This window comes from Cynocephalus volans, chromosome 11 (assembly GCF_027409185.1).
Source record: "Cynocephalus volans isolate mCynVol1 chromosome 11, mCynVol1.pri, whole genome shotgun sequence".
In the NCBI taxonomy this organism is placed as follows: domain Eukaryota; kingdom Metazoa; phylum Chordata; class Mammalia; order Dermoptera; family Cynocephalidae; genus Cynocephalus; species Cynocephalus volans.
Window position 1 is genome coordinate 61,072,829 of NC_084470.1, and position 26,830 is coordinate 61,099,658.

At 39.4% G+C, this 26,830-nt stretch overlaps 1 protein-coding gene across 1 annotated transcript in view; it reads left to right on the forward strand.

Annotated features, from left to right (window-relative positions):
- The window catches only part of DOCK3 (dedicator of cytokinesis 3), a 390,304-nt gene that overhangs the window by 276,517 nt on the left and 86,957 nt on the right, over positions 1 to 26,830 (forward strand). Inside the window, exons 14-22 of the mRNA XM_063113398.1 lie at positions 1,188 to 1,313; positions 10,735 to 10,859; positions 12,368 to 12,530; positions 13,059 to 13,165; positions 13,728 to 13,899; positions 14,263 to 14,360; positions 17,878 to 17,961; positions 19,044 to 19,144; positions 25,087 to 25,168. Coding sequence (XP_062969468.1) covers positions 1,188 to 1,313; positions 10,735 to 10,859; positions 12,368 to 12,530; positions 13,059 to 13,165; positions 13,728 to 13,899; positions 14,263 to 14,360; positions 17,878 to 17,961; positions 19,044 to 19,144; positions 25,087 to 25,168 — 1,058 coding nt within the window. The remainder of the gene's footprint in view (positions 1 to 1,187; positions 1,314 to 10,734; positions 10,860 to 12,367; positions 12,531 to 13,058; positions 13,166 to 13,727; positions 13,900 to 14,262; positions 14,361 to 17,877; positions 17,962 to 19,043; positions 19,145 to 25,086; positions 25,169 to 26,830) is intronic.

Here is a 26,830-nt window from a genome sequence, read left to right on the forward strand (position 1 = left end):
ACAGGATCTAGTTTGAAGCACTAAGAAGGATAAGACATCAGTTTGAAAAGAGCTCCTATCAGAGCAACATAAATTCTGCTAAAATTGAAACAAGAACAAACATCACATTTATGGTGAAGTTTGGGTGGAAGAATAGTGAAATCATTGATTCTTTATGAAAAGTTTATGAGAACAGTGCTCCCCCAAATCAGTTTACAAATGGATAAATCATTTTAAGAAGGGATGAAATGATGTTGAAGATGAAGCCCACAGCAGCAGATCATCCACATCCATTTGTGAGGAAAACATTAATCTTGTTCATGCCCTAACTGAGCAGGACTGACAATTAGCAGAAATAGCCAACACTGTAGACATCTCAATTGGTTCAACTTACACAATTCTGACTGAAAAAAATTGAGCAAACTTTCTACTCAATGAGTGCCATAACTGTTGCACCCATGTGAGCTACAGACAAAAGCAGAGCTTTCAATGGAAATTTTAAACAAGTGAGATCAAGACCCTGAATTATTTCTTCAAAGAATTGTAGCAGGAGAGAAAACATAGCTTTACTAATATGATCCTGAAAATAAAGCACAATCAAAGCCATGGCAACCAAGAGGTAGAAATGGTCTTGTCAAGAGCAAAAGGTCACAGCAACAGTTTTTTGGGATGCTGAAGGCATTTGCTTGCTGACTTTTTGGAAGGCCAAAGAACAATAATATCTGCTTATTGTGAGAGTGTTTGGAGAAAGTTAGCCAAAGTTAGCAGAAAATGCCTGGGAAGGCCTCACCAGAGAGTCCTTCACCACAATACTCCTCATTCCTCACATCAAGCAATGGCACCTTTGTGAGTTTAGATGGAAAATAATTAGGCATCCACCTTTCAGCCCTGATTGGTTCCTTTGGACTTCTTTTGTTTCCTAATCTTAAAAAATCTTTAGAGAACACTCACTTTTCTTCAGTTAATAAGATAAAAAAGACTGCATTGACATGGTTAAATTCTCAGGACCCTCATTTTTTAGGGGTGGACTAAGTGGCTGGTATCATCACAAGAGTGTCTTGAACTTGATGGAGCTTATTTTGAAAAATAGTTTATATTTTTTATTTTTATCTTTTAATTCTGTTTTTCCACATACTTTTTTTTCACCTTATACTACCTAACAGCATGGAAGTGTGGTTCTGAGTAAGAAAATGCTTTTGTTTTTGCAGGTCTTATTATTTCTCTGCAGCTTCTTCGTGGAGACATGGAACAGATTCGGAGAGAAAATCCCATGTTGTTTAATAGGGGATTGGCAATTACAAGAAAATTGGGATTTCCTGATGTCATCATGCCAGGTAAGTAGAACTGCTTGGGCCTGGGGAGGGAAATGGATTAGGCAGATGAAGTCCAGTGCTCCTCTCCTGAGCAGGTGGTGAACTGTGTTATGGATGAACCCTACAGCCACTGAAAGCCTCCGCATCCCATGTCGTATTGCTGACTGCATCTGCAGCCAGTGACCCCTTTGGCTCTTGTAGGCGTTTGTTCTTTTCCAGAAGCTCCCATATCATATTTACCAGTGCAACACGGCAATCCAGCAGATGGGCTTTGTTGTCTTCTGTGGAGGCTGGCTGGTAGGAACCACCACAGAAAATGGCATCTTCATGGAGATGCCATTTTACATCTTTCTCTTCCATCACATTCTTAAAAGAGAATTGCCTCACAAGAACTTCCTGCTTAAGGAGAAGAACATACCAAAATATGTGCCTATAGTATCGGTGAATCCCATTTGTGTAAGAATAGCAGATACATTTGAATTTATCAGAAAAATAGATCAGGCAAATGATATAAATTAGACACTGTGAATAGTACTACCTAGCCAGTTTCTTAGGAATTGTCTTACCCCTTTCACCTGATGCCCAATGGAGAGCCAGGGGAGAAAGTGGGAATGCATGAACCCTTACGTATGGTTCTAGTAGAACAATATCAGGTTCATGTTTCCTAGTCAGGTGGACATGTGTAGAGCTGGAGAAGTGGATCCAAACTACTCATGCACATGGGAGTTTTCTGGATGGGAAACTTAGTCCAGTAGATCAATTTTATTTATTTCTAAATGCTAAGGAGACTTTATGCTTATGAAAAGCCTCTGTTTGGCTGTTGTAGAGATGATGTCCTCTATAAGACATTTCTTCCATGCTGCCCTGACATTATTCCTCAGCTCTGTCTGGGCCTGGTAATCAGTAAAAGAAGAGCCCATAGTCTCTGGCTTCTTGGCAGTGTGGCTTTCAGAAATGAATAGATGGTTCCCAAAATTGATCTGGTGATCTTTTTAAAATTAGATATCTAGGCTCATGTGGTGGAGAGATATACTTAAAGTCCTTCCCTTCTTTTAAAAACTTGTTTGTCTAAGATTTGGACATGACCTTTCTCATAGCCTTCATGTAGTCATGGGATTAAAACCAAGTGAGCAGAGACTAGAAACAGGCTTCAGTCAAAAATGTATTTAAGCAAAATTTGATTCCAAGCTGTATTGTCAAAACCTCATCTATGGGAAGAGATCTTTTTTGGAGTATTCTGAATCTCTTTGTATCATTGACACGCAGGTTTATAAAGGATTTCTGTGTATACCGGACATGACCTCGGAAATCTGCAATATCAGGCATTGTAGAGACAAACTGAAGTTAAGAGGGTTTTCCCTCCCCTGGGCAGCTAAGGGATGATTGTATGATTTGCGCCAAAAGGCAGAGACACTGGGCAATCCTAGGAGGGTCAGAGTGGGGTTGTGAGTGTGCCGCCTCCTGGGTTATCTGCCTTTGAAGTACTTAGTATTGTAGCTGAAAGTAGAGATTGATTCACAGACAAGAAACAGTCCTTTGTGCATAACCTGTCCCCTCTTCTACCCTTTCTCCTCCTGAGGAAAGAGCTTTTTACACAGACAGCCACTCCCAGGATTGTGGGCTGTTAACAACTGGCAACCCCCTTAATGCACCCCAATATACTGTCAGTGTGGGTTTGCCATCCATGGGCAAGATGATAAGGCTGCACCTGCAGGCCCTGCTGGAACAACAGAAAAAGTATGCAGGACTGTTTTATATTGTCGTAGTCAGCCTGTCTTGGGAAACAATGACTCTGGCAAGAAGTTCCTTTGTGAGTCTTCCAAACCCTGGCCACCCCTGCATTTGCACCTGGTCCATCCTTTACCTGTGATAATATTTTACCTGGGCTGAAGCAGTCCCTCAGCCCTCACAGTGCTGGTGTAAACACATTATAAGAAGTTGCAACTTTATCTTCTTTACACATGAACACATGGAGAAAGAACAAGGAAACAAATTGTGCCAGTAACTGTGAGCATTTCAACACTTAAGTCTGATAAATTAAATGGAAAAATTAGAATTATTCATAAATTGTGATCCTCATTTTAAAACTATCAGCATTTGGCAGAAACTACCAGACAACTGGCCCATATAGGTCCTTGGAAAAGCATTTTGGCAAAGCTGTAAGTAAGAGTTAAGATAAGCTGTAGCCATACCAGTATCTATCTAATGTGCCATTTCTGAAAAGGTTCTTCTGACATTCTACCACTGCTTTCCATGGGAGTGTACATATGTACTACCACGTGGATGCTGTGAGCAGGAGGTATCCTATTCTGTGCCACAGCTGAGGTCCTGACCACCCAGCCATCCAGTTCTGCTCATGGCCAATGGCAATTAGCAAGAGGCAACAGTGATGGTATTCTAGGAGCCAACCAGAAAATGCCATCTTAGATTAAAGAACAAACAGATATGGGAATTTAAGCCATATTTTGAAACTAAGCACTCACAGCCTTTTGTTGGTTGATCACCATATTTCTGTGGGTACTTCCTTCTTCCCTCCAAACTCATTTTAGTTCAGTACAAAAGCTAATAACTCTATACCATACCATAACTCTATTCCTAGTTTTTTTAAGAAGATGGACAGGAAAGACTGCAGCAGGACAGGTGTTCCAGATGAACAAGTTGATATTAACATTGTTCCCTGTGACTCATGTGTCAGAATTAGCCATAATAAAACTTTAAAGAAAATTGTCAGCTAAAATACTATAATCTGACAGGGACAGTTTAAAACTTCTTCCTCAAGAAGGGGTTGTATCCTTCTCTAGAACATGTGTAAGCCAGCAGAGATAGGCCACCATCTTCTATGTCCCTCTCTATTTCTTAGCTTTCCTGGAAAGTCTGTGCTGAGGGACCAGTGGAAATACAGGACTCTGTCATGGCTCTGTGGGAAGTACATTTTAATTTGTTTTCTAGGCCTTGAATTTCTAAGGTTATCCTTGACTGTAGGGATATGGGCCAAATTTTATGTTAATTAAATTGTCTCTATCTTGTCATGCAAAGTCCATCTATGATTTAGTATGTCGTTCTAAGTGATGACTAAGTTTTTCCTAAAGCGAGCTTTAGTATGCATCAGGATCAACTGCAGGGCTTGGAAAAACACAGATTGCTGGGTCCACCCCAAGAGTTTCTGATTCAGTAGGATTGGGGTGGGACCCAACAATTTGCTTTTCTCATAAGCTCTCAAGTGATGGTGATGCTGTTGGTCTGGGACCCCCTTTAAGAAAGATGTCCTAGAGAGTACTCTACTTTAGGGATGTTTTGCCCCTCCCTGAATCAGATCTGAGGCAAGTGCTGCTCCTCTGGGTTGCCCTGAACTTTCCCATTAGAAGGCAGCTATGCAGGCATGGTGTTCTTCTAGAGGACCCTCTGACTTTTGCTTGTGCTCAGAAATACATTGTGTTCTTTTCTTTGACCCCTGATAAAATGCACATGCTTCATCACCAACCTGCAAGTGAGGTTTCTTTCTCTTTTCCTGTTTGTCTTAATTGTTCTTGTTTCTCTCTGTGCTGTCCCCTCATTATCGCCTCTTTCTTTCTGATGCAGAGATGAAGATAGTTGGGTGTAAGTTTTGCTTTTATGTGTCCTGTCTGCTTATTGCCTGCTTTGTTCCCATCTTCATTTGTTTCATGGAATGTTGCAGTACTGGGGTGGGGTGTCATATGCATTATTAATCCTTCATCATCCTCACCTTCTTGGGTAAATGACAAGACATAAAAAGAGAAGCTACCAGCCCATCCTAGAGCACTGTATATTACTTTGGCTGTTCATTAAGATCTGAAGAAACTAAGGTCGTACTGGAATGTTAGAAAATCTTGACAAGCCTGACGTTTGTAAATACAGGAGAGGATTTTTATATGAGAAAGATGATTTACTCCCATTGAAAAGAAAATGAGTAGCGCTTATCTCAAGCCACAAAGAATCAGAAAGGCAGAAAGCTTTTTTTACCTCTGCTGAGACATACTTCATATGAAGGGCAAACACAGAGATATGGCTTTTGGAGGAAAGCTCTCTTCAAAGGGAGTGATGAAATGTTTACCACAAGTGGGTTCAGTCTGTGTCAAATGAGGCTTTGGCATTATTTCTAAGGGATGGTTTAGGAATTATCACATCTGGTCCCACAAAATGGGAAGATCGTCATATCCCTGACCCAAGAAAGGAATAACTATACAAGGGTACTTCAAGATGTTTGTGGAAAAATAGGATAAAAAATAATATGAATCCTTGCATGAATTTTTGAAGACCCTTCATATACAGTGATGTTACACTATGCTCCCTTCTTAGAGCAGAGGGCATCACTGACTTTGTAGCAGTAGAAACCAGAAGTGCGACACTGAAGACATGATGAGAAAAATAAAGAACCCATCTTTCCTGGGTACTCTAAAGAAGTCCTCCCAAGAGTCTCTCTCTCTCTCTCTCTATCTCTCTCTCTCTCTCTTTTTTTTTTTTTTTTGTCTCTTCTTCAAGAAAATAAAAACTACTACAAAATAAAATAAAACATTGGTCACATGCCTGAAGCCATCCAAGTTGAGTAGTAGCTAACATCTTCACATCTCCATGAATACTGTCAGGATACTTCCTCCTGTTCTACCAAGAGATAGAATTCGCACCATCCCAGATAGGCTGCTGTGTTTAGTGGGAGAAAGCCAGTTCTCTTTACGTGGTCTTAAGGGAAAGAAAGTGCATCCACAGATGCCCTTCCTAATCCAATCTAGAAGTAGACAAGGTATAAAAAATACAGTATTAAATACTATTATACTTGAACCCAAAGCCTCCTAATGTGTGGTGTAATTTATACAGAAGGAACATGAATATAATAAAGAATCCAAACCAGACTGAGGCCCAAACTTACATGGGCCCTACTGGACCATTTCTGTTGGGACAGAATCCCACATAGGCTGGAACCGTGTGAGACCTATGGCGTCAAACTCCAAGTAAGGCTAGAGTATCTGGCAAGAGATTCTGTTGCTAACAAATGCTGTGATGCCTAAGTTGGACCTCAGAGGTTGTGAGGACTCTCTGGAGACTGCTCTCAGAAGAAACCTGCAAACACATCATGAGCTCTGTTTCTCCAAAGTCATACTAGGATGCGCATCTTCAGAGGATCAGACCTATCATTGCTGGATGCCATGGCACTTGACAACTCTGTTACAGGGCTCCCCAGCCCCTAAGATTCCTACTGGTTGATAGGCACTGTTTCCTTCTAAGACCTCTCACTTTGTAAGGACCTCAGAGTATGTCAGGCCAGTCCCAGTCATAATAAGAGAACCTCAGTTTCATTACCTTGCTCCTTCCCAGTAGCTGTTTGGGTAGTTCCCAGGAATCTGGATTTTTGATGTGTAGTTGTAGTGCAGTGCAACTGTTCTTTACACATAAACATTTCAAGCCACGTATCAGCAAAATACACCCCATATCCAGGTCATATAGGTCATATCCAGCAGCAGTCTGTTTTTGTACTGCTTGCCAGCTAAAAATGGTTTTTTACATTTTAAAAGGGTTTTTTAAAGAACATGTGACAGAGACATATGTGACCCACAAATCCTAAAATATTTACTGTTTGGTCTTTTACAGAAAAAGTTTGCCAACCCCTTCAAACTTAAGTACCTAATTCTCTAACCTGCAGCTGTACCAACAGCTGTCATTGGCTGTTGTGCAAGACTGTGAAAGGGGCAAAGACTATTCTGAAGTCCTCTTACAAGAATAAAGTCAAGTCATTCGCCCCCATTCAAGAAATTCTGTTGCGGGCCGGCCCGTGGCTCACTCGGGAGAGTGCGGTGCTGATAACACCAAGGCCCTGGGTTCGGATCCCATATACGGATGGCCGGTTCGCTCACTGGCTGAGCGTGGTGCTGCCAACACCAAGTCAAGGGTTAAGATCCCCTTACCGGTCATCTTTAAAAAAAAAAAAAAAAAAAAGAAATTCTGTTGCATATCACCTGAGCACTGAGCAACTAAGTTGTTCTACCAACCTTAGGAAGCAGAGGGTACCCAACAAAGAGAGGCAGGGCTGCCCAAGGCCCTTCCTAAAAGAAAGATCCATCACAAAAGCCACTCTCAGCAATTTCTACTCCCACTCCCTACAGAAAATTTTCACCCTCCAAGCACTCTTTCATGCTGCCTAGGAGCTCCCCAACCCTCCAACTCTTGCCAAACCTTATCACTGTCCTCCCAGCGGATCCCTGTGTTCTGGTCCCCTAGCATTAAACCATTGAGAACATCAGAATTACTGGGTGATTTTTGTTTAATATATGTATGTACACAAGACCCACTAGAATCTCAAGGGGTGGATTCTAGAGATTTATTTTTAGCAAGCTCCTCAGGTGATTCAGATACAACCAGCCAGGCAGTGGTCTGCAAACTAACCTCCAAAACCACTGCTCAGACCTTCTCTTTCCCATCCTCATTTTAGTGTGTCTGCCCTCCTCTCCTGTTAATGTTTCCTGGCAACCAGTGGTAAAGTTGACAGTAGCCTCCTGGAGGCAGAGGTTTAACCAAAAGACATGATTCTACTGGTATAATTTGTCAGCATGTAACATACAATAGGGTCAGTGAAAGAGCAGGGGAACTCTGGGAGGCAGGCCTGGGTCATTAGGTCCCTGGAGTTTTTCACATTTGCTTCTTCTGAGGCTTTTTCTTAGTTCTGGAAGAATTGGGGAGAAACAAATTATTCCCCCAGAGAGCTTTTCACAAGAAGGAGTCCCCTCACCTACTCCGTCACCCTGCCCAGCAACACTAACTTTCACAAAGTGCCATTCTTGAAATTGAAACCATAATTTGCAAAATTGAAACTCGTAAGGCAGCCTGATACCTATGCTGACTGAAAACAGCTCTGGTCTAGGCAGGTCTGTTCTTCAGATAAAGAGCAGCCAAAGACTTGTGAAATCAAGCTGCTTTAGTCTATAACTCAGAGGGTACAGTTGCTTGTATTGATACATTTTCTCATCTAGATGATCACCAAAGGCATTTGTTTTAAAAAGGATGAAAACTGTGGAAATATCTAGCTCAATCATTCCATTTTGAAATTGGTGTTTTGGTGTAAAGTGCCCTGCTCAGAAACTATGAACTTAAACTGTAAAATCAACACAGATCAAATTCTGTCATTAACAGTCTCCAAGACAATGCCTAGTTTCATATTAGTATTCTATATCATATATTGCCAAGAAAAGTTTGAAAATATTTCATTTGAAAGACATGTTTATTGTAGCATGGTTAACCTGTATATAGCACCATAGAAATTAGAAATGTTTGTACTAACTAGAATAATATTGCTGGTAGCCAGTAGATATCTGCTTTTAAAAGCCACATGGATCATCTTGAGAATAACTTCCAGACAGTGCAAACCAAGGAAATAAACCCAGCACCTATTCTTCAGATTCGGCATTAAAATTTTCCAGACTATTCACTTTATGTTAAATCAGTCCAGAAACTGAATTATTTAAATGCCACAGGAAAGCTAATGTGCAACTAAAAGGCTTTTATCAGAAGGCAGCTCTGTTGTTAAAAATTCTGGGTGTCACAAGCTCTGATTTATCCCATTATAATAGCAATAACCCATAGTAAAGTTTCCTGTTAAATTTGAATTTTACTTTCAGTACTGATTTTATTTAGCCTCTGACAGTAAAAAACTGATGAATTTAAGATTCCTTTCTCTTTTTACTTGCCTTTACCACCCCACCTGCACAACTGAGTGCTATTAATAGTATGATAGGAGGGCCCAAGCAGGGATGTCCAAAGGAAGCAAAGGTTCCAAACTCATCAGAAATCAAAGCAGAGGCTCTGCCCAAACCAGGAGGAAAGTCCATGCATGTTGCAAGGATGGACACCCTCAAGGCCTCCCCATTTATGCAATAGTTGTATTTATGTATGATTTTCAGAACACATTTTCCTCTTCCCTTCATGGTAGCCTCAAGACTGCTTATTTGGGGACCAGGATGGCTTTCATACACTAGAGAAAGTTTTCAGGGCTTTCAGAAAATAATTAATTGCTTGTCATGGCCTGCTCTTCCCCACTTGAACCAAAGTATTTTGTGAACCTTCATTGTGCAACCAGATAACTGTGATTGCAAGATTGCACCTCTGGGATAGGAAGGTGACCTGAAGAATGGAAGGACGAGTCATGAGACCTTGAAAGCCTTACAATTATGCCAGTCCTGGTCTATCCCTGTTTCATGCATGCGAAACATTCAGATGCTCCCACAATTAGACAGGCAGTCAGTGCAGAAAAGAAAGCATTGTCATGTATCTCTGACCAAACCAGAAAACTCACTTACCAAACCAAAACAAACCCTGTTCCTGTCATTGTGATTCCAGGTAATGAACATATTTCAGTGTGCCAATTTTTCTAAAAACTGAAGTGGAAAGAATATCTGGCCTCTGAACTGGCTTGTTTTGCAAGTTAATTGTTTCATCACCTCTCAGTTGGTTTCTTCAGGCTGCTAACACATCTTCACTTTGGTCTTGAGACTGTTTTCCTTTGCCATTTTCTTTTTTGAAGGTTTTTTCCCCACAGCCTTTACTATGTTTTTTTGAAAGTCAAAAAATTTCTTTAGAATATGTGAGTAAAACTATCATGTCACAGATTTAGAAACTTAAAGCAGCCTAAATACACATGAACAGGCAACCCTGTTCCCCCTAAAAAGGGAGATGTGAGTTGGGTCATTTTGGACTTGTAGTTAGAGTTTATCCTGCCCAGTCTTGAGCAGCAGAGATGGGCAAAATGGGCTGGAGTCAGCAAAGGGAAGCAACGAGAGCACAACATATGGTTGCCCCATTGACTTAGCACCTGTGCTTCTGGAGCGTGATCTTCTTCCTGAACACTTGCAGACAAAAAGAAGAAAAACTGACAGTCCAGTGATCTCTGCCTGGCACTTCTGCAGGGAATGGAATTTGGAACAAAGCCTCCAGAAGGAAGGAGATGTAATATGTCTTCTAGTCAGACTTAGAAGGAGGTGTGGGGATTGCAAAAAGAAAACCTGTGAAAGAAAAGAAACTTTTTTTTTTGAGGAAAAAAAGGTACAATTAGTAGTTAAGACATAGACATGATTAAAATAAGTGTTATTCCTGTTGATTCTAAAGTCTTATCTCTTTGGGAGGCTTAGATTGCAGCCATTCTTCTGGAGGAGATGGAGACTGAACAGTCTGAGCACCTACAATGTGAGAAATGATTCTCTACCCTGGGCAAGCTGTGGTGAATACCTTTAGAATTCAGACTTAGAGAACATATAACTAACCAACCTGAGTACTGCCGCACTGATACTGGTAGAATATCCATTGTTATTAACCAAGCTTGGAATGCCCTGAGCACTCACCTGAACCCTGGAGGATCAAAATGCTAGTCTGGTCCTCCATGCAAATGGGGCAGTGTGGCTTCTCTGGTCATGAAGACAGGGTATTTTGTTTCCTCCCACAGGCGATATCCGCAATGACCTGTACCTAACCCTGGAGAAGGGAGATTTCGAGAGAGGGGGAAAGAGTGTACAAAAGAATATTGAAGTGACCATGTATGTGCTTTACGCAGATGGAGAAATCTTGAAGGTAAGGCTTGCCAGTCAATTATTTGGAATAGAGGCAAATTCTTTAATAATTTTTGTGCTTCTGTGGATTTTGTCAAGAGGCCCATTCCCTTCAGGCAGGACTGAATTCAAATCACCCCATATGTATTCTTCTCTACCTTTTCCTTCAAGGAAACCCTACAGTGTGCTTTGATAATGATTCCAGTGTCACACAGCCTTTACAGAAATTCTTCTTAGTGTCTGACCTGAATCCCTTCTGCTCCAATTTAGACCTGTTCCCTCTAGTTATGTCCTACATGTTACCTCTTTTGCCATTCTTCCTAGCATAGAGCTGCCTACTTTTGGTAAATGTTATTAGGTTCCAGCCTGCCTTTTTATTCCTTGAGCTGATTCAGAAAGTTATATTTGCACTTTGGTCAACAGTGGTACTTGCTGGTACCAAGTTATGGGAGAAAGAACGGCAGACTAAGGGCCTGAAAAATTATTTCTAGCTGATGTAGTGCAAGGATCCTCTGTCACCCTCCACTGGAAGTGAAGACCTGAAGTACTGTTTTTCTGTTTTCATTATGTCAGTTTTTCCCTCAGTTATGTCATGGTGAAATCCCTGGTGAATAACAAGACATCATTTGAGGTGTACTTGGTAGAAGGCTGCTAATGAGTGTTTTACAATCCTTCTGTGTGTTGGCAACAGCCCTGTGAGGTTAGCAGAACAGATGATCATCACTGTATTGCAAAGGAAAAAGTTAAAATTAGTTGAAGTCATCTCCCAAAGCAAGACAGAAATAGAGCAGAATGTTGAAATAGTAGTAGAAGTGATGATTTGTACGTCATTTAAAAAACCCAAGTCAATTATTTCACCTAAATTTAAAAAAAAAAGTCAAGGACCTAGGCATGTTTGCATGGAGAGTGCCAAGGACAGCAGAGCTGTCAGCTGGTCACATCACCCCTTTGTGGACAGGGAGCTGCTCTCAACTGTGTTGCCCAAAGCTTCCTGTTCTTCAGGGCAGGGGCAATATCTGGGAGCCAGGGTCAAGTTAAATCTGGCCTACATTGTTTATATCCATCAAAAGTTAGCCAAGGGTGACCTAAAATTCCATTCCAACATTGGGCTGAGGAAAATTTTAAATCAGGCTCTCTTTAACTTGTATTTAAATTTTTTTTCATGGTCAGGCAAAATGTCATGTACAGTAGACTTCTATGGAACTTGTTTCCTTTCTTAGTGAGGATAAAGAGTCTACCTTAGTGATTCAGATGTACCACCCAGCTTCTCTCCAACTTGTTGAGCGTATGTGTGTTTACTTCTTCCCCAAGGAAAACAAGGAACATTGTAACTGCTACTTCCTTATACCATTATTATAGTTGCTTCCAAAAGTATTAAATTTAAGTCAAATGCACTTTCTTATCTCGTAGATTTTGTCTGGTGCAAAAACGAGACCTCCACACAGGAGAAAGTAAAGTGTCCTAGTGATGCAGAGAAATCTCGGTGCTCACCCAAGCAAGATGACACCTTATTTTGTTTCTGTCTTTCAGGATTGCATCAGCTTGGGTTCTGGAGAGCCAAATAGGAGTTCCTACCACTCCTTCGTCCTGTACCACAGCAATAGTCCTCGTTGGGGAGAAATTATCAAATTGCCTATCCCCATTGACCGGTTCCGGGGCTCCCACTTGCGCTTCGAGTTCAGGCACTGTTCCAGTGAGTGAAGCTTCCTTCTGCATTTCCTTGAGGATGTGAATATAACTCTAACCTCTGTGTAACAGAATTAAGAGGGTTCTTATTTTGGGGGCAAAAAAATGATTTGGGAATAAATGGATACTCAGAGATGGGTTGTCATCAGAGGCTGTTCTTTGGAGTGTGAAAGCAGTGATTCAAAACCATGGGGTCTGGTGTTAGCCCTTCCTAGTGTTTGACCTAGTGTCTGAAACTATTCAGTGTTATTCTCCTTTGGGTGTTTCCTTTGCACCTACTAAACTGCTTCTTAAAGATCCCCTAGTTCATCAACACCAGCAATTTAGTTTTTGTTTGGGTCTAGGTAGTATATATACCTGGGGGTGTAAATAGAAACTCATTTCAATACATTTCTCATCATTCCTGCAGTCTGGTTTCTACCTAGTTAGTGAAAGAAGTAAGAGGCAAAATAGTGTAGGTGATAAGCACAAGGGGAATTTCTGTTAAAAAGTAAAGTAGAGGACAAAAACAACTAACATTTGGCTCTGATTGCAGCAAAGGACAAAGGGGAAAAGAAACTCTTTGGCTTTGCATTCTCACCCCTGATGCGTGATGATGGCACCACCCTCTCAGATGATATTCATGAACTGTATGTCTACAAGGTATGGGGACTGGCTGTCTTTTATCCCCACCCCTCACACCCCTGAGACCACTCTCACATGTGATCCTCAAGTTAGGTGGTTTTCATTGGGCCATCTAGAAGATCCAGGGTGGTATGCTGGTGGGTGACAACAGGACACTTGTGGGCAGGCTTTTATCTTCTAAGTGCAGTGGACTTCCTCCCACAGATATGCCAACAGGCTTTTTCTTTCCTACTTCCCACTCTACTGGATGGAAATCCATTATAACCCCTGTGCCATTGTAGTCTGGGCTAGTACATTCCGAGACATGCTATTTGAGATTATGGTATTGTCAGCTGTCACAGCATAGCTGCTACCCAAGGTTACTCACACACAAGTTAGAGGCCACATACCCTACCTTGTTCTGTTTAAAAGGCACATGAGCTGTTCTGATAAGTTTCTGAACAGAAATCACTCTTCCAAGAGGACCACGTCCAGCCTCAGGAAGATAAGAGCAAACATCAACTCAGAAATTCCCTGGGACCTGGTTTTTGCAGATGACATGGATCAGGAAACATACTCTGTTCTTTGCTTTTGCCTACAGTGTGACGAGAATAGCACGTTTAACAACCATGCTCTGTACCTGGGCCTGCCCTGCTGCAAAGAGGACTACAATGGCTGTCCTAATATACCTTCCAGCCTCATCTTCCAGCGCAGCACCAAAGAGTCTTTCTTCATTTCCACACAGCTCTCCTCTACCAAACTCACTCAGAATGGTAGGTGATGGTGCCTGCAGGGTGGTACCCTCCACTTTCCTCAATTCTTGGCTCCACATTGCTAGTGCTTATTAAGGGAGACAGAAATTATTGCTTCTTCAAGGAGCTTCTCTTTGTTTGAAGTTGAAGGAATCACTCAGCAGTAGCAGCCTTCAAGTTTCCCATGGTTTTAATAGCTTGAAAGTAAACATCCAAGGTTCATAGATGTGTCTTTGGCCTTGATCTCAGCACTAAAGAATCTGTTGTGATGCTTGCAGCTAGTTCTTTTTCCTCTAGATCCCACATGTCCGTGGCTGGGAGAGTCTGGGCCTTGCTTGACCTTGGAATAGCCAGGGTTCACCATCTTTTGGGCTTGCTTTTTAGTGGACCTCCTTGCTCTGCTGAAATGGAAGGCCTTCCCAGACCGGATCATGGACATTCTAGGGCGGCTGCGGCATGTATGTGGGGAGGAAATTGTTAAGGTATGTCTTTCATGTAATTTGAACATACTACTTGAGGAAGAATATGGGCAGAAGACCTTACTTCCCAATGATTTCTGCCAGTTAAGCCTCTAAGAACATTTCTCCAGATATATAACAGGTGAATAGGAATAGTTCAGGAGGTTTTGTGGGGGTTGGTTTTTTTCTAAGTTGTTTTGTTAGCTTATTTTTCTTAGAGTATTTTTATATTTTATTTATTTTGAATTTACCAATAATAATTGTATATATTTATGGGGTACAAGATGATGTTTTGATATATATTTACAATGTGGAATAATTAAATCAGCCTAACTAACAAATCCATTACCTCCCATACTTATCTTTTTTGTGTGGTGAAAACATTTAAAATCTACTCTTCTGGCAATTTTGAAATATATAATGCTTTATTATTTACTGTAGTCACTATTCTGTACAGTATATCACTAAAGCTTAATCCTCCTGTCTAACTGAAACTTTCAACATCTCTTCTTTCCCCAATCATCTCCCTGCCCAAGCCTCTGGTATCCATGATTCTGCTCTCTACTTCTATGAGTTCAACTTTTTTAGATTTCACATGAGAGTGAGATCATGTGGTATTTGTCTTTCTATGCCTGGCTTATTTCAGTTATATGATGTCCTCCAGGTTCATCCATGTTGTCAAAAATGACAGGATTTCCCCCCTTTTTAAGGCTGAATAGTATTCTCTTGTGTATTCCATTATACATTTTCTTTATTTATTTATCTGGTGGTAGACAACTAAGTTGCTTCCGTATCTTAGCTATTGTGAATAATGTGGAATGAACATGGGAGTGCAGATATTTCTTCAGCATACTGATTTCAATTCCTTTGGATGTATATACCCAGTAGTGGGATTGCTTGGTCATATAGTAATACTATTTTTAGTTTTCTGAGGAACTTCCATACTGTTTTCTGTAATGGCTATATTAATTCATATTCCCGTCAATTATCTTTCCTCCTTTTGATAATAGCCATTCTAACTGATATGAGGTGATATCTCATTGTGGTTTTAATTTGCATTTCCCTGATGATTAGTGATGATGAGCATTTTTTATCTTTTGGGCATTTGTATATCTTCTTTCAAGAATTATCTATTTAGATCCTTTGCCTATTTTTTGATTGGGTTATTTGTTTTCTTGCTGTTGAGTTGTTTGAGTACCTTACACAGAAGGGTACTTCAAAAAGTTCATAGAAAAATAAAATTAAAAGGTAATAATTATCTTCCATGAAGTTTCTAAAAGTACCTTGTATTTTGGATATCAGCCACTTATCAGAGGTGTGGTTGGCAAATATTTTCTCCCAATCCAAGGGTTGTCTCTTCACTCTATTGTTTCTTTTGTTCTGCAGAAGCTTTTTAGTTTGATGCAGTGCCATTTATTTTTGTTTTTGTTGCCTGTGCCTTTGGGGTCATATTTGAGAAAACATAGGGTGTTTTTTGGTTTTATTCTTAGTTTTTTTGTTAGCTTCTTTAAAAAAAAAGTATGTATCATGTAAGCTTTATTACCTTTTAAAAACTATGTTTAAGTTACATACCTTATTTTCTGACTTGATTTTCTTCTAAGAGAGCAAAATGATAATCAAAGGATAATGGTGAAAGTATACTCTCAGAAATAATCCTAATGTTTTGTGCTGCCCTTATTCCTTTAGGTCTCCTCTCCCTTCTTTAGGTCTCTTTCTCACTTTTTTTTTTTTACTTTGTAACCCTTTTATCACAACCCAGCTTGATGTCTTTCTGGCTTTACTCTCCTGATTATAAGAATTATGAATGCTGTTCACTAACTTACAGCTGCTGATTTTGTCCAGTCTCTCACTCGGAGTCCATATGGGGGAATCCTTCCTCACCCTTTACCTAAACTGCTTTCTCCATGTGCCTTTGTACCATTTCCCATCGAATGGCCTTAACAGGCTGACAGCAACATTGCCAGTTCCCAGTTGTCTTTGTAGGGCTTCTCTGGGCAGAGTGTTTGCCTACCTGGTTTTAGCTCAAGAAAACCCCCAGGTATTTCCTGGTGGTAAAAGCCCAGCAGGTGAATCCTACACAATAGACTGAACTCTACTGAGGAAAGTAGAGGTGCTTTAGGTCATCAGCAAGAGCAATGGAATGTAGGCTAGCGATTAAATCTGTAGAAGGTATCCTGTCTAATGGGCATTCTTACCTCTGCCATTGCAAGTATCAAATCAGTTAGCACAGATGCACTCACTGTCTGTGCTTTCATTTTATGGCTCCATTGAATCAAAAATATGCAATAAAGTATCTCCAAAGTTAATATATGAATTTTGTTTGAATCAATTGATCAAATTATCATAAAAATTTTAAAAACTCTTCACAAGCAATCTAATGCTAGTTTTGAAACTTAAGATAAATTTATACTCATATTTTCCTTCTAAGGATATTAAAAATAGCAACCAGTAAACAGACAAGGTATTAAGAAGTCTGTGGTCTTTATAAGGGTAAGTGTTCTGTATAAGAGAACATCGTACTGGTATATCTGTTTTTAGCATCTATAATTTGTCTCCAGCCAGCCAGAAGAGAATATGAAGAGAATGTGCTTGGCATTTTGAAATATACATATTTTTTACTTTTTATTGGAAAATTTCAAGCACACACAAAAGTAGACAGAATAAACTCTACATGTATCCCTCACCCAGCCCCAGCAACCATTAACCCATAGCCAGCCCTGTCCCATCAACACCCCAATCTATGCCTTTTACCTCCTATTGTTTTGAAATAAATTGTAAACATTGTATTATTTAAATTGGGATTTGACTGGCAGAATTTTAGATTTGATTTTTAAAGAAAGACTGCCAGCATCCATCGTATTATTCTGTCCCTTTGTTTTTGCATCTCAAAAAGAAACAGACGTGCTCAAAAACTACGAACAAACACTGCCAAATTTTTTACCCTAATCGACTGCCCTCATTGGGTACATTCTCCCTTTTCCTGGGATACTAATTCCTACACCCAAAAATAGTTTCTGTAGGTATAGAAAGCCTAGCTTGCCACACCCTCATTCAAATACACTCTATATAGTTAGGCCATGGTAGAGAGCAATGGACTACTGAATTCTTTGAGGTCCTAAGAATTGAACTGTTTTTCTCAAAATGGATTTGACATCAGAATCATTTAGATTGTTTTGGTTTAAAATTGCTATTCTGCATGGGTGTCCTAAGATTTTTTTTATTTCAAATTTGCTAATCTGCATGGGTGTTCTATGTTTTTTAGATAATTGCTCTTTCCTTAGAAGTTTATCATTTACTCGACAGGAAGAACCTCTTTAGGTCTCTCTTAAGGCCCTTCAAGCTATTAGCAAACACCATAAGTCCACCTAGCTATCCCTTAGCTAGGTGGAGACAGAGTACTATATGATTTTTAAGTGGTGTTTTGAGATCCTAAGAGATCTTTCAGTTTGTTTATTGGGAGATAAATTCATTGGTGTATGGAAGTTTGACCGTGCATGCAAGGTCCTGAGACCTGAGCCCTCTGCTTTTTATGTTGTTTCAGTTTCTGCAGGACATCTTAGATACACTCTTTGTGATTTTAGATGATAATACAGAGAAATACGGCCTGTTAGTTTTTCAGTCTCTGGTAAGTTACCTCCCTTACTTTTCATTTTTATTAATTTTTTTATGATATATTTCAAAAAAATCTAAGGGAAGCAGTTTTATTAGAGTGAGTCAGCACAAGGTATAGATATTTCCTATAGAAAACAGACTGAGTATAACCCAAGGAAGACCAACCAACCAATCTACCGGGCATATCCTTCTAAGATCAAATTTGAAGAATTCATCATGGTCAGATCCAGACCTTGGCTTTATAGTTCTGGATCCTCAATTTTATCACTATTGCAGGATTACCTAGCCCCTGAAATAGTAGCCTGCACTAGCAAGAGGCCCAGGGACTAATAGAGGAAACTAGACAGCACATTTCACTTACAAAGTAGGATATAACCACCAGGAAAAGTAGAGACTCACTCATGTTGGTCTCTGGAGACCTGTGCAGTTCCAAAGGTTTCTGGAGACTCTTTTCCCTGTGCAGTTGTTTCAGAACCAGAGTCTTAGAAGATTGCTTAGTGAGAATGGACAGTGATTTGAATGTTTAATACATTTTGCTTAATATATCAGTCCCATGGGAGGGCTGTATATTCAAGGAGAACCAGATACTTCAGTCTACGTGATAGATGAGGAGCAGAGGCGAAAGTTGGAACGGGCACTTGCATAGTTTTTACCTCTAGCTTTCTTCTTTCTCACCTCCCTGGCCACCAGCCCCATTTCTGAAGGGCACAGCCTTTCATAGGCTGATTTGGCTTAGAGGACAATCTTTTTTTTTTTTCCCCCTCCCTCTCTTTTGCAAGTTTTTGGGTATGTCTTAGTTTTTATGCCATCTGCACAGGTATTGTTTTGCCTTCCTCTGGTCTATATCATACCACCCAGCATTATTGTGAAGGGAGAAGCTAAGGGTAGGTCTGGATTGGGAGGCTGAAGGTGGTAGGAAAAGAAAAGACAGAAATACAGATATAGAATGGAAATTTTACATTCAGTACCAGTGGGGAACACTAGAGAATATTTTGGCAGTTTGCCATTTCTTGAAGAAGCAAGAGTCTGTTTCCTGCTAGGAATATATTTGAGACCTCTGGTGAACCATGGTGGTCTACTCTCCATCTCTCCTAGGTATTCATCATCAACCTGCTCCGAGATATCAAGTATTTTCACTTCCGACCTGTGATGGACACTTACATCCAGAAGCACTTTGCTGGAGCCCTGGCATACAAGTAAGTTGCATTTTGTGTCATTATTAGGACTTGTGCTTGAACAGAAAGATGGGCTTTAAAAAAGTTCAGCTGCAACCACCATTTTTTCAGCTGACTTTTTTTTTTAATTGTGGGAAAATATACATTACATGAAATTTATCATCTTAACCATTTTCTAAGTGTATGGTTCCAGTGGTGTTATGTATAGTTACATTGTGTGCAACCACCAGCAGAACTTCATCTATCTCCAGAACTCTTTTCATCTTGCAAAACTGAAACTCTGTAACAAAAAGAACTCCCCATTAACAATAACTCTCCCTGCCCCCAGACGCTGGCAACCACAATTCTATTTTCTGTCCCTAGGAATTTGCTTATTCTAGGTACCTCATGTAAGTGGAATCATACGGTATTTGTTCTTTTGTGAGTAGCTTGTTTCACTTAGCATAATGTCTTCAAGTTTCATCCATGTTATAGTGTGTGTCAGAATTTCCTTCTTTTTAAGGCTGAATTATGTTCTATTGTACACAGCACCTTTTGTTTATCTATTCATCCATTCACCCATTGATGGACACTTGAGTTGCTTCTACCTTTTAGCTATTGTGAATAATACTGCTGTGAACCATGGATATACAGATATCTCTTCAAGACCTTGCTTTCACTCTTTTGGGTATATACCCAGAAGTGGAATGGATGAATCATATGGTAATTCTATGTTTAATTTTTTGAGGAACCACCATACTGTTTTTCACAGTGGCTGCACCATTTTACATTCCTTTCAACAATGCACAGTGGTTTTAATTTTTTCTCATCTCACCAACAGTTGTTATTTTCTGGTTTTTTGATAGTAGCCATCCTAATGGGTATGAAATGGTGTCTCCTTGTAGTTTTGATTTGCATTTTTTTAATAGTTAGTGTTGTTGAGCATCTTTTTATGTGCTTATTAGCCATTTATATATCTTCTTTGGAGAAATGTCTGTTCAAGTCCTTTGCCCATTTTTTAATCAGGTGGGTTTTTTGTTGAGTTGTAGGAGTTCTTTATATATTCTGGATATTAATCCCTTATCAGTTATGTGATTTGTAAATATTTTTTTCCAGTCCATGGTTTGCCTTTTCACTCTGTTGATTGTGTCCTTTGATGCACAGAAGTTTTTAATTTTTATGTGTTCCAACTTAACCTATTTTTTTTCTTTTGTTGCCTGTGCTTTTAGTATCATCTAAGAAATCATTGCCAGATCCAATGTCATGAAGGCCTTCCCCTATATTTTCTTTTAAGAATTTTATAGTTTTAAGGGGTTAGCTGGTTAGCTCATGATAGAGTTTGGATGTGTTGTACCCACCAAAACTCATATGGAAATTTGATCCCCAGTGTGGCAGTGTTGGAAACTGATTGAGTCATGGGGGCGGACCCCTCATGAATGGTTTAATGCTCTCCCTGGGGGTGGGGGGATTAATGGGTGAGTTCTCGCTCTGTTAGTTCCCATGAGAGCTGGTTGTTTATTTTTTTATTTTATTTATTTATTTTTTTTACATAATGTCTTTTACAGTAAAAAATAATAACCAATGTCGTTGTCCTCTCTTTTTTTCTTTTTAATTTTATTTTGTCGATATACATTGTGGCTGATTATTGCTCCCCATCACCAAAACCTCCCTCCCTTCTCCCTCCCCCCCCCCCCACAATGTCCTTTCTGTTTGCTTGTCATATCAACTTCAAGTAATTGTGGTTGTTATATCTTCTCCCCCCCGCCCCCCGGTTTTGTGTGTGTGTGTGTGTGTGTGTGTGTGTGTGTGTGTGTGAATTTATATATTAATTTTTAGCTCCCACCAATAAGTGAGAACATGTGGTATTTCTCTTTCTGTGCCTGACTTGTTTCACTTAATATAATTCTCTCGAGGTCCATCCATGTTGTTGCAAATGACAGTATTTCATTCGTTTTTATAGCTGAGTAGTATTCCATTGTGTAGATGTACCACATTTTCCGTATCCACTCATCTGATGATGGACATTTGGGCTGGTTCCAACTCTTGGCTATTGTAAAGAATGCTGCGATGAACATTGGGGAACAGGTATACCTTCGACTTGATGATTTCCATTCCTCTGGGTATATTCCCAACAGTGGGATAGCTGGGTCGTATGGTAGATCTATCTGCAGTTGTTTGAGGAATCTCCATACCATTTTCCATAGAGGCTGCACCATTTTGCAGTCCCACCAACAATGTATGAGAGTTCCTTTTTCTCCGCAACCTCGTCAGCATTTATTGTTCAGAGTCTTTTGGATTTTAGCCATCCTAACTGGGGTTAGGTGGTATCTCAGTGTGGTTTTGATTTGCATTTCCCGGATGCTGAGTGATGTTGAGCATTTTTTCATATGTCTGTTGGCCATTTGTATATCTTCCTTAGAGAAATGCCTGCTTAGCTCTTTTGCCCATTTTTTAATTGGGTTGCTTGTTTTCTTCTTGTAAAGTTGTTTGAGTTCCTTGTATATTCTGGATATTAATCCTTTGTCAGATGTATATTTTGCAAATATTTTCTCCCACTCTGTTGGTTGTCTTTTAACTCTGTTAATTGTTTCTTTGGCTGTGCAGAAGCTTTTTAGTTTGATATAATCCCATTTGTTTATTTTTCCTTTGATTGCCCGTGCTTTTGGGGTCGTGTTCATGAAGTCTGTGTCCAGTCCTATTTCCTGAAGTGTTTCTCCTATGTTTTCTTTAAGAAGTTTTATTGTTTCAGGGTTTATATTTAAATCCTTAATCCATTTTGAGTTGATTTTAGTATACGGTGAGAGGTATGGATCTAGTTTCATTCTCCTGCATATGGATATCCAGTTATCCCAGCACCATTTGCTGAAGAGGCAGTCCCTTCCCCAGTGAATAGGCTTGGTGCCTTTGTCAAAGATCAGATGGCAGTAAGTGTGTGGGTTGATTTCTGGATTCTCTATTCTATTCCATTGATCAGTGTGTCTGTTTTTATGCCAGTACCATACTGTTTTGGTTATTATAGCTTTGTAGTATAGCTTAAAGTCCAGTAGTGTTATGCCTTCAGCTTTATTTTTTTTGCTCAGCATTGCTTTGGCTATGCATGGTCTTTTATTGTTCCATATAAATGACTGGATAGTTTTTTCCATTTCTGAGAAAAATGTCATTGGAATTTTGATGGGGATTGCATTGAATTTGTATATCACTTTGGGTAGTATGGACATTTTCACTATGTTGATTCTTCCAATCCAAGAGCATGGGATAGCTTTCCATCTTCTTGTATCCTCTCTAATTTCTCTCAGCAGTGGCTTGTAGTTTTCATTATAGAGATTTTTCACCTCTTTGGTTAACTCAATTCCTAAGTATTTTATTTTTTTGGTAGCTATTGTAAATGGGCAGGCTTTCTTGATTTCTCGTTCTGCATGTTCACTATTGGAGAAAAGAAATGCTACTGATTTTTGTGTGTTAATTTTGTATCCTGCTACTGTGCTGAAATCATTTATCAATTCCAAGAGTTTTTTTGTAGAGGTTTTAGGCTGTTCGATATATAGGATCATGTCATCTGCAAACAGGGACAGTTTGACTTCATCTTTTCCAATCTGGATGCCCTTTATTTCCTTCTCTTCTCTGATTGGAGAGCTGGTTGTTTAAAAAGACCCTGGCACCTCTCTTGCTTCCTCACCATGTGATCTGTTTGTACCTGCTCCTGGCTGCCTGCTGCTTTCTGCCATGAGTAGAAGCAGCTTGAGGCCCATGCCAGATGCAGCTGTCCCAGAATCATAAGCCAAATAAACCTCTGTTCTTTAAAAATTACCCGGTTTCAGGTATTCTGTTATACCAACACAAAATGGACTAAAACAGCTCACTTGTGAGAGCATGGTGCTGGTAACACAAAGGTCAAGGGTTCAGATCTCCTTATCAGCCAGCTGCCCAAGGGAAAAAAAAAAAAATTTATAGTTTTAGTTCTTACATTTAGGTCTTTGATCCATTTTGAGTTAATTTTAACTATGTTGTATAAGTGTTGGATATCCAGTTTTCCCAGTACCATTCATTTATTGAAGGCTGTTTTTCCTCGTTAAATGGTCTTGGCACCTCAGTTGAAAATCATTTGACTATATATCCAAGGGTTTATTTCTGGGCTGTTTTATTCCATTGTTGTCCATATCTGTCTTTATGCCAGTACACCATTGTTTTGATTGCTGTAGCTTTGTAGTAAGTTTTGAAATCAGGAAGGGTGAGACTTCTGACCTTGTTCTTTTTTTCCAAGTTCGAGTTGGCTGTTCCAGGTCCCTTGAGATTCCACATGAATCTTAGGATGTATTTTTCTATTTCTACAAAAAGTGCTGTTGAAATTTTGATAAGATTTACACTGAATCTGTAGATTGCTTTGGGTAGTATTGACGTCTTAGCAATATTAAGTCTTTGATTCCATGAACATGGGATGTCTTTCCATTTGTTGGTGTCTTCTTTCGTTTCTTTCAGCAATGTTGTGTGCAAGTCTTTTGCCTTCTTATTTAAGTTTATTCTTAAGTATTTTGTTCTTTTTGATGCTATTGTCAATGGAATTGTTTTCCTAATGCCTTTTTGGATTCTTCATTGTTAGTATATAGAAATGCAACTGATTTTTTTGTTGATATTGTGTCCTATAACTTTGTTGAATTCATTAATTTGTTCTAACAGATTTTTTTGTGGAATCTTCATGGTTTTTTATATATAAGATCATGTCATCTGAAAGCAGAGAGAATTTTAGTACTTCCTTTCCAATTTTGATGCCTTTTATTTCTTTTTCCTGCCTAAATTTCTCTGGCGAGGACTTCAGTACTATGTTGAATGAAAGTGGCAAAAGCAAGCATTTTTGTCTTATTCTTGACCTTAGAGGAAAAGTTTTCAGTCTTTCACCATTGGGTATGACGTTGCTGTGGCCTTTCATTTGACATTTTAAACCATAGTTTATACATAGTTGCCATACTACTTTTCCTTCTAAGAACAATGGTAAAGCTGCTAAAAGTAAATCTTGCTTTTTTCATGAGAAACATGTGAAGAGCTAAAATAGCACCCACAAATGTCAAAGAAAGTAAAGACAGTTCATAAAAGAGATAATATAAGTAGTAAACAAAAATGAGAAACATGGGTTATCTAAGATCATTAAAGCAATAAGACATTGCCATTTTCTTCTATGGAATTAGCACAATTTTTTTAAAATTCTTTTTTTTCTTGGAATTAGCACAATTTTTGAAAACATGAAACCCAGAAGTGATGAAGCTATGGAATCACTGGAACTCTGATACTTTTGATGTCACTTTGGAGTGTAGGCACTATGCTATGTGTTTTATATATACCATCCTATTAGTATTCACAGTAACTTCCAGATGTACTATTGTTTCCTCCATATTGTAAATGAAGAGAATGAGGCAAAGAGAGATTAAATAACCTGCCTAAGGATGCAGAGCTAGATACTGAGAAGCCTCAAATGTGAACATAGCCTATACTCTTGACCTCTATGCTTTGTTGTTATGTAAATGTGCAGACTGTCTGACCCATAATTCCATTCTACTCAGGTAACTTAATCCTAAGGAAATAGATAAGATGGAGCAAAGTAGGGAGGTGGGGGGGTCACACATGGGATTATACACTTTTATTCAGAATCTACTATTTATTAGTCAGTGTTGTGTGTTCTGGAGACATAGCAATTTAAGGCAAAACAAAAATACACATTCAGTCTAAGTCTTTGGGGAAACTTTCTTGTAATCAAAGAAGAAATGTGTGTCAGGGAGAGTGTAATTGTAATTGCTGATTAAAAAGTGGCAACTCCTTATGGACAAGGAGTGTTGTCTGGTCTCAGATGATCTGAAAATTCCAGAACTATAATGGATCCATCACTCCAAGCTCATCAGCAATATCTTATTTTCTATCTCATTCAGGGAAACAAACATTTAAGGCTCATTGCTTTTGGATTAAAATAGGGTTCCTGAAACTGTTCTCTTTCCCAGGGAGCTCATCCGCTGTTTGAAGTGGTACATGGACTGCTCAGCAGAACTGATTCGGCAGGATCACATTCAGGAAGCCATGCGGGTAATGTACTGAGCTTGCCGTAAATAAGGGGCACACCCCTGCAGTTATTTGTAATCTCAGTGGAACAGTGTGTAAGAAAAGCATAGACATCCTAGTACACTGGCCTGCTTTCAGGAATGACTGCCTTGATCCACATAATTCCCCTTTTCTCACCTTGATTTTGAGGAAACATCTGTTACACTTGTTACCATGTGGACAAGAAGAACAAAAACACAGGTCCAATACTTAATGCAAATGATGTGATATTAAAAGAGGACAGAGAAAAAGCAGAACTACCTTGCTGCCATTCTTCTTTTATTGTTAACTGGAAGGGTGGGGAAAATATGGTTAGAAGACTTTTATGCCTGGTAATTTTATCTTAAAGCAGAAGGGAAGGATGATGTGCACCTGGCTCCTAGCCATCCTCCCCTGCCTGATTTTTACCAGTAGCATCAGTCCTCCCTTCCACAGGCTAAAGTATTGTAATTTCTTCAAAGCCAGTGTTGATGGCAATATTGATTAGAATTAAGATCTTCTTTGTCATGAATGAGTGCTGAACTTTATCAAATGCTTTTTCAGCATCTATAGAGATGATCATATGGTCCTGTTAGGTATAGAGGGAAAGTATCTCAACATAATTAAAGCCATATATGACAAACCCACTGCCAATATCATCCTGAATGGGGAAAAGCTGAAAGCTTTTCCTTTAAGAACAGGCACTAGACAAGGATGCCCACTCTCACCACTCCTATTCAACATAGTGTTGGAAGTACTAGCCAGAGCAATCAGAGAAGAGAAGGAAATAAAGGGCATCCAGATTGGAAAAGATGAAGTCAAACTGTCCCTGTTTGCAGATGACATGATCCTATATATCGAACAGCCTAAAACCTCTACAAAAAAACTCTTGGAATTGATAAATGATTTCAGCACAGTAGCAGGATACAAAATCAACACACAAAAATCAGTAGCATTTCTTTTCTCCAATAGTGAACATGCAGAAGGAGAAATCAAGAAAGCCTGCCCATTTACAATAGCCACCAAAAAAATAAAATACTTAGGAATTGAGTTAACCAAGGAGGTGAAAAATCTCTATAATGAGAACTACAAACCACTGCTGAGAGAAATTAGAGAGGATACAAGAAGATGGAAAGATATTCCATGCTCTTGGATTGGAAGAATCAACATAGTGAAAATGTCCATACTACCCAAAGTGATATACAAATTCAATGCAATCCCCATCAAAATTCCAAAGACATTTTTCTCAGAAATGGAAAAAACTATTCAGACATTTATATGGAACAATAAAAGACCACGAATAGCCAAAGCAATGCTCAGCAAAAAAAATGAAGCTGGAGGCATAACACTACCTGACTTTAAGCTATACTACAAAGCTATAATAACCAAAACAGTATGGTACTGGCATAAAAACAGACACACTGACCAATGGAATAGAATAGAGAATCCAGAAATCAACCCACACACTTACTGCCATCTGATCTTTGACAAAGGCACCAAGCCTATTCACTGGGGAAGGGACTGCCTCTTCAGCAAGTGGTGTTGGGATAACTGGTTATCGATATGCAGGAGAATGAAACTAGATCCATACCTCTCACCGTATACTAAAATCAACTCAAAATGGATTAAGGATTTAAATATACACCCTGAGACAATAAAACTTCTTAA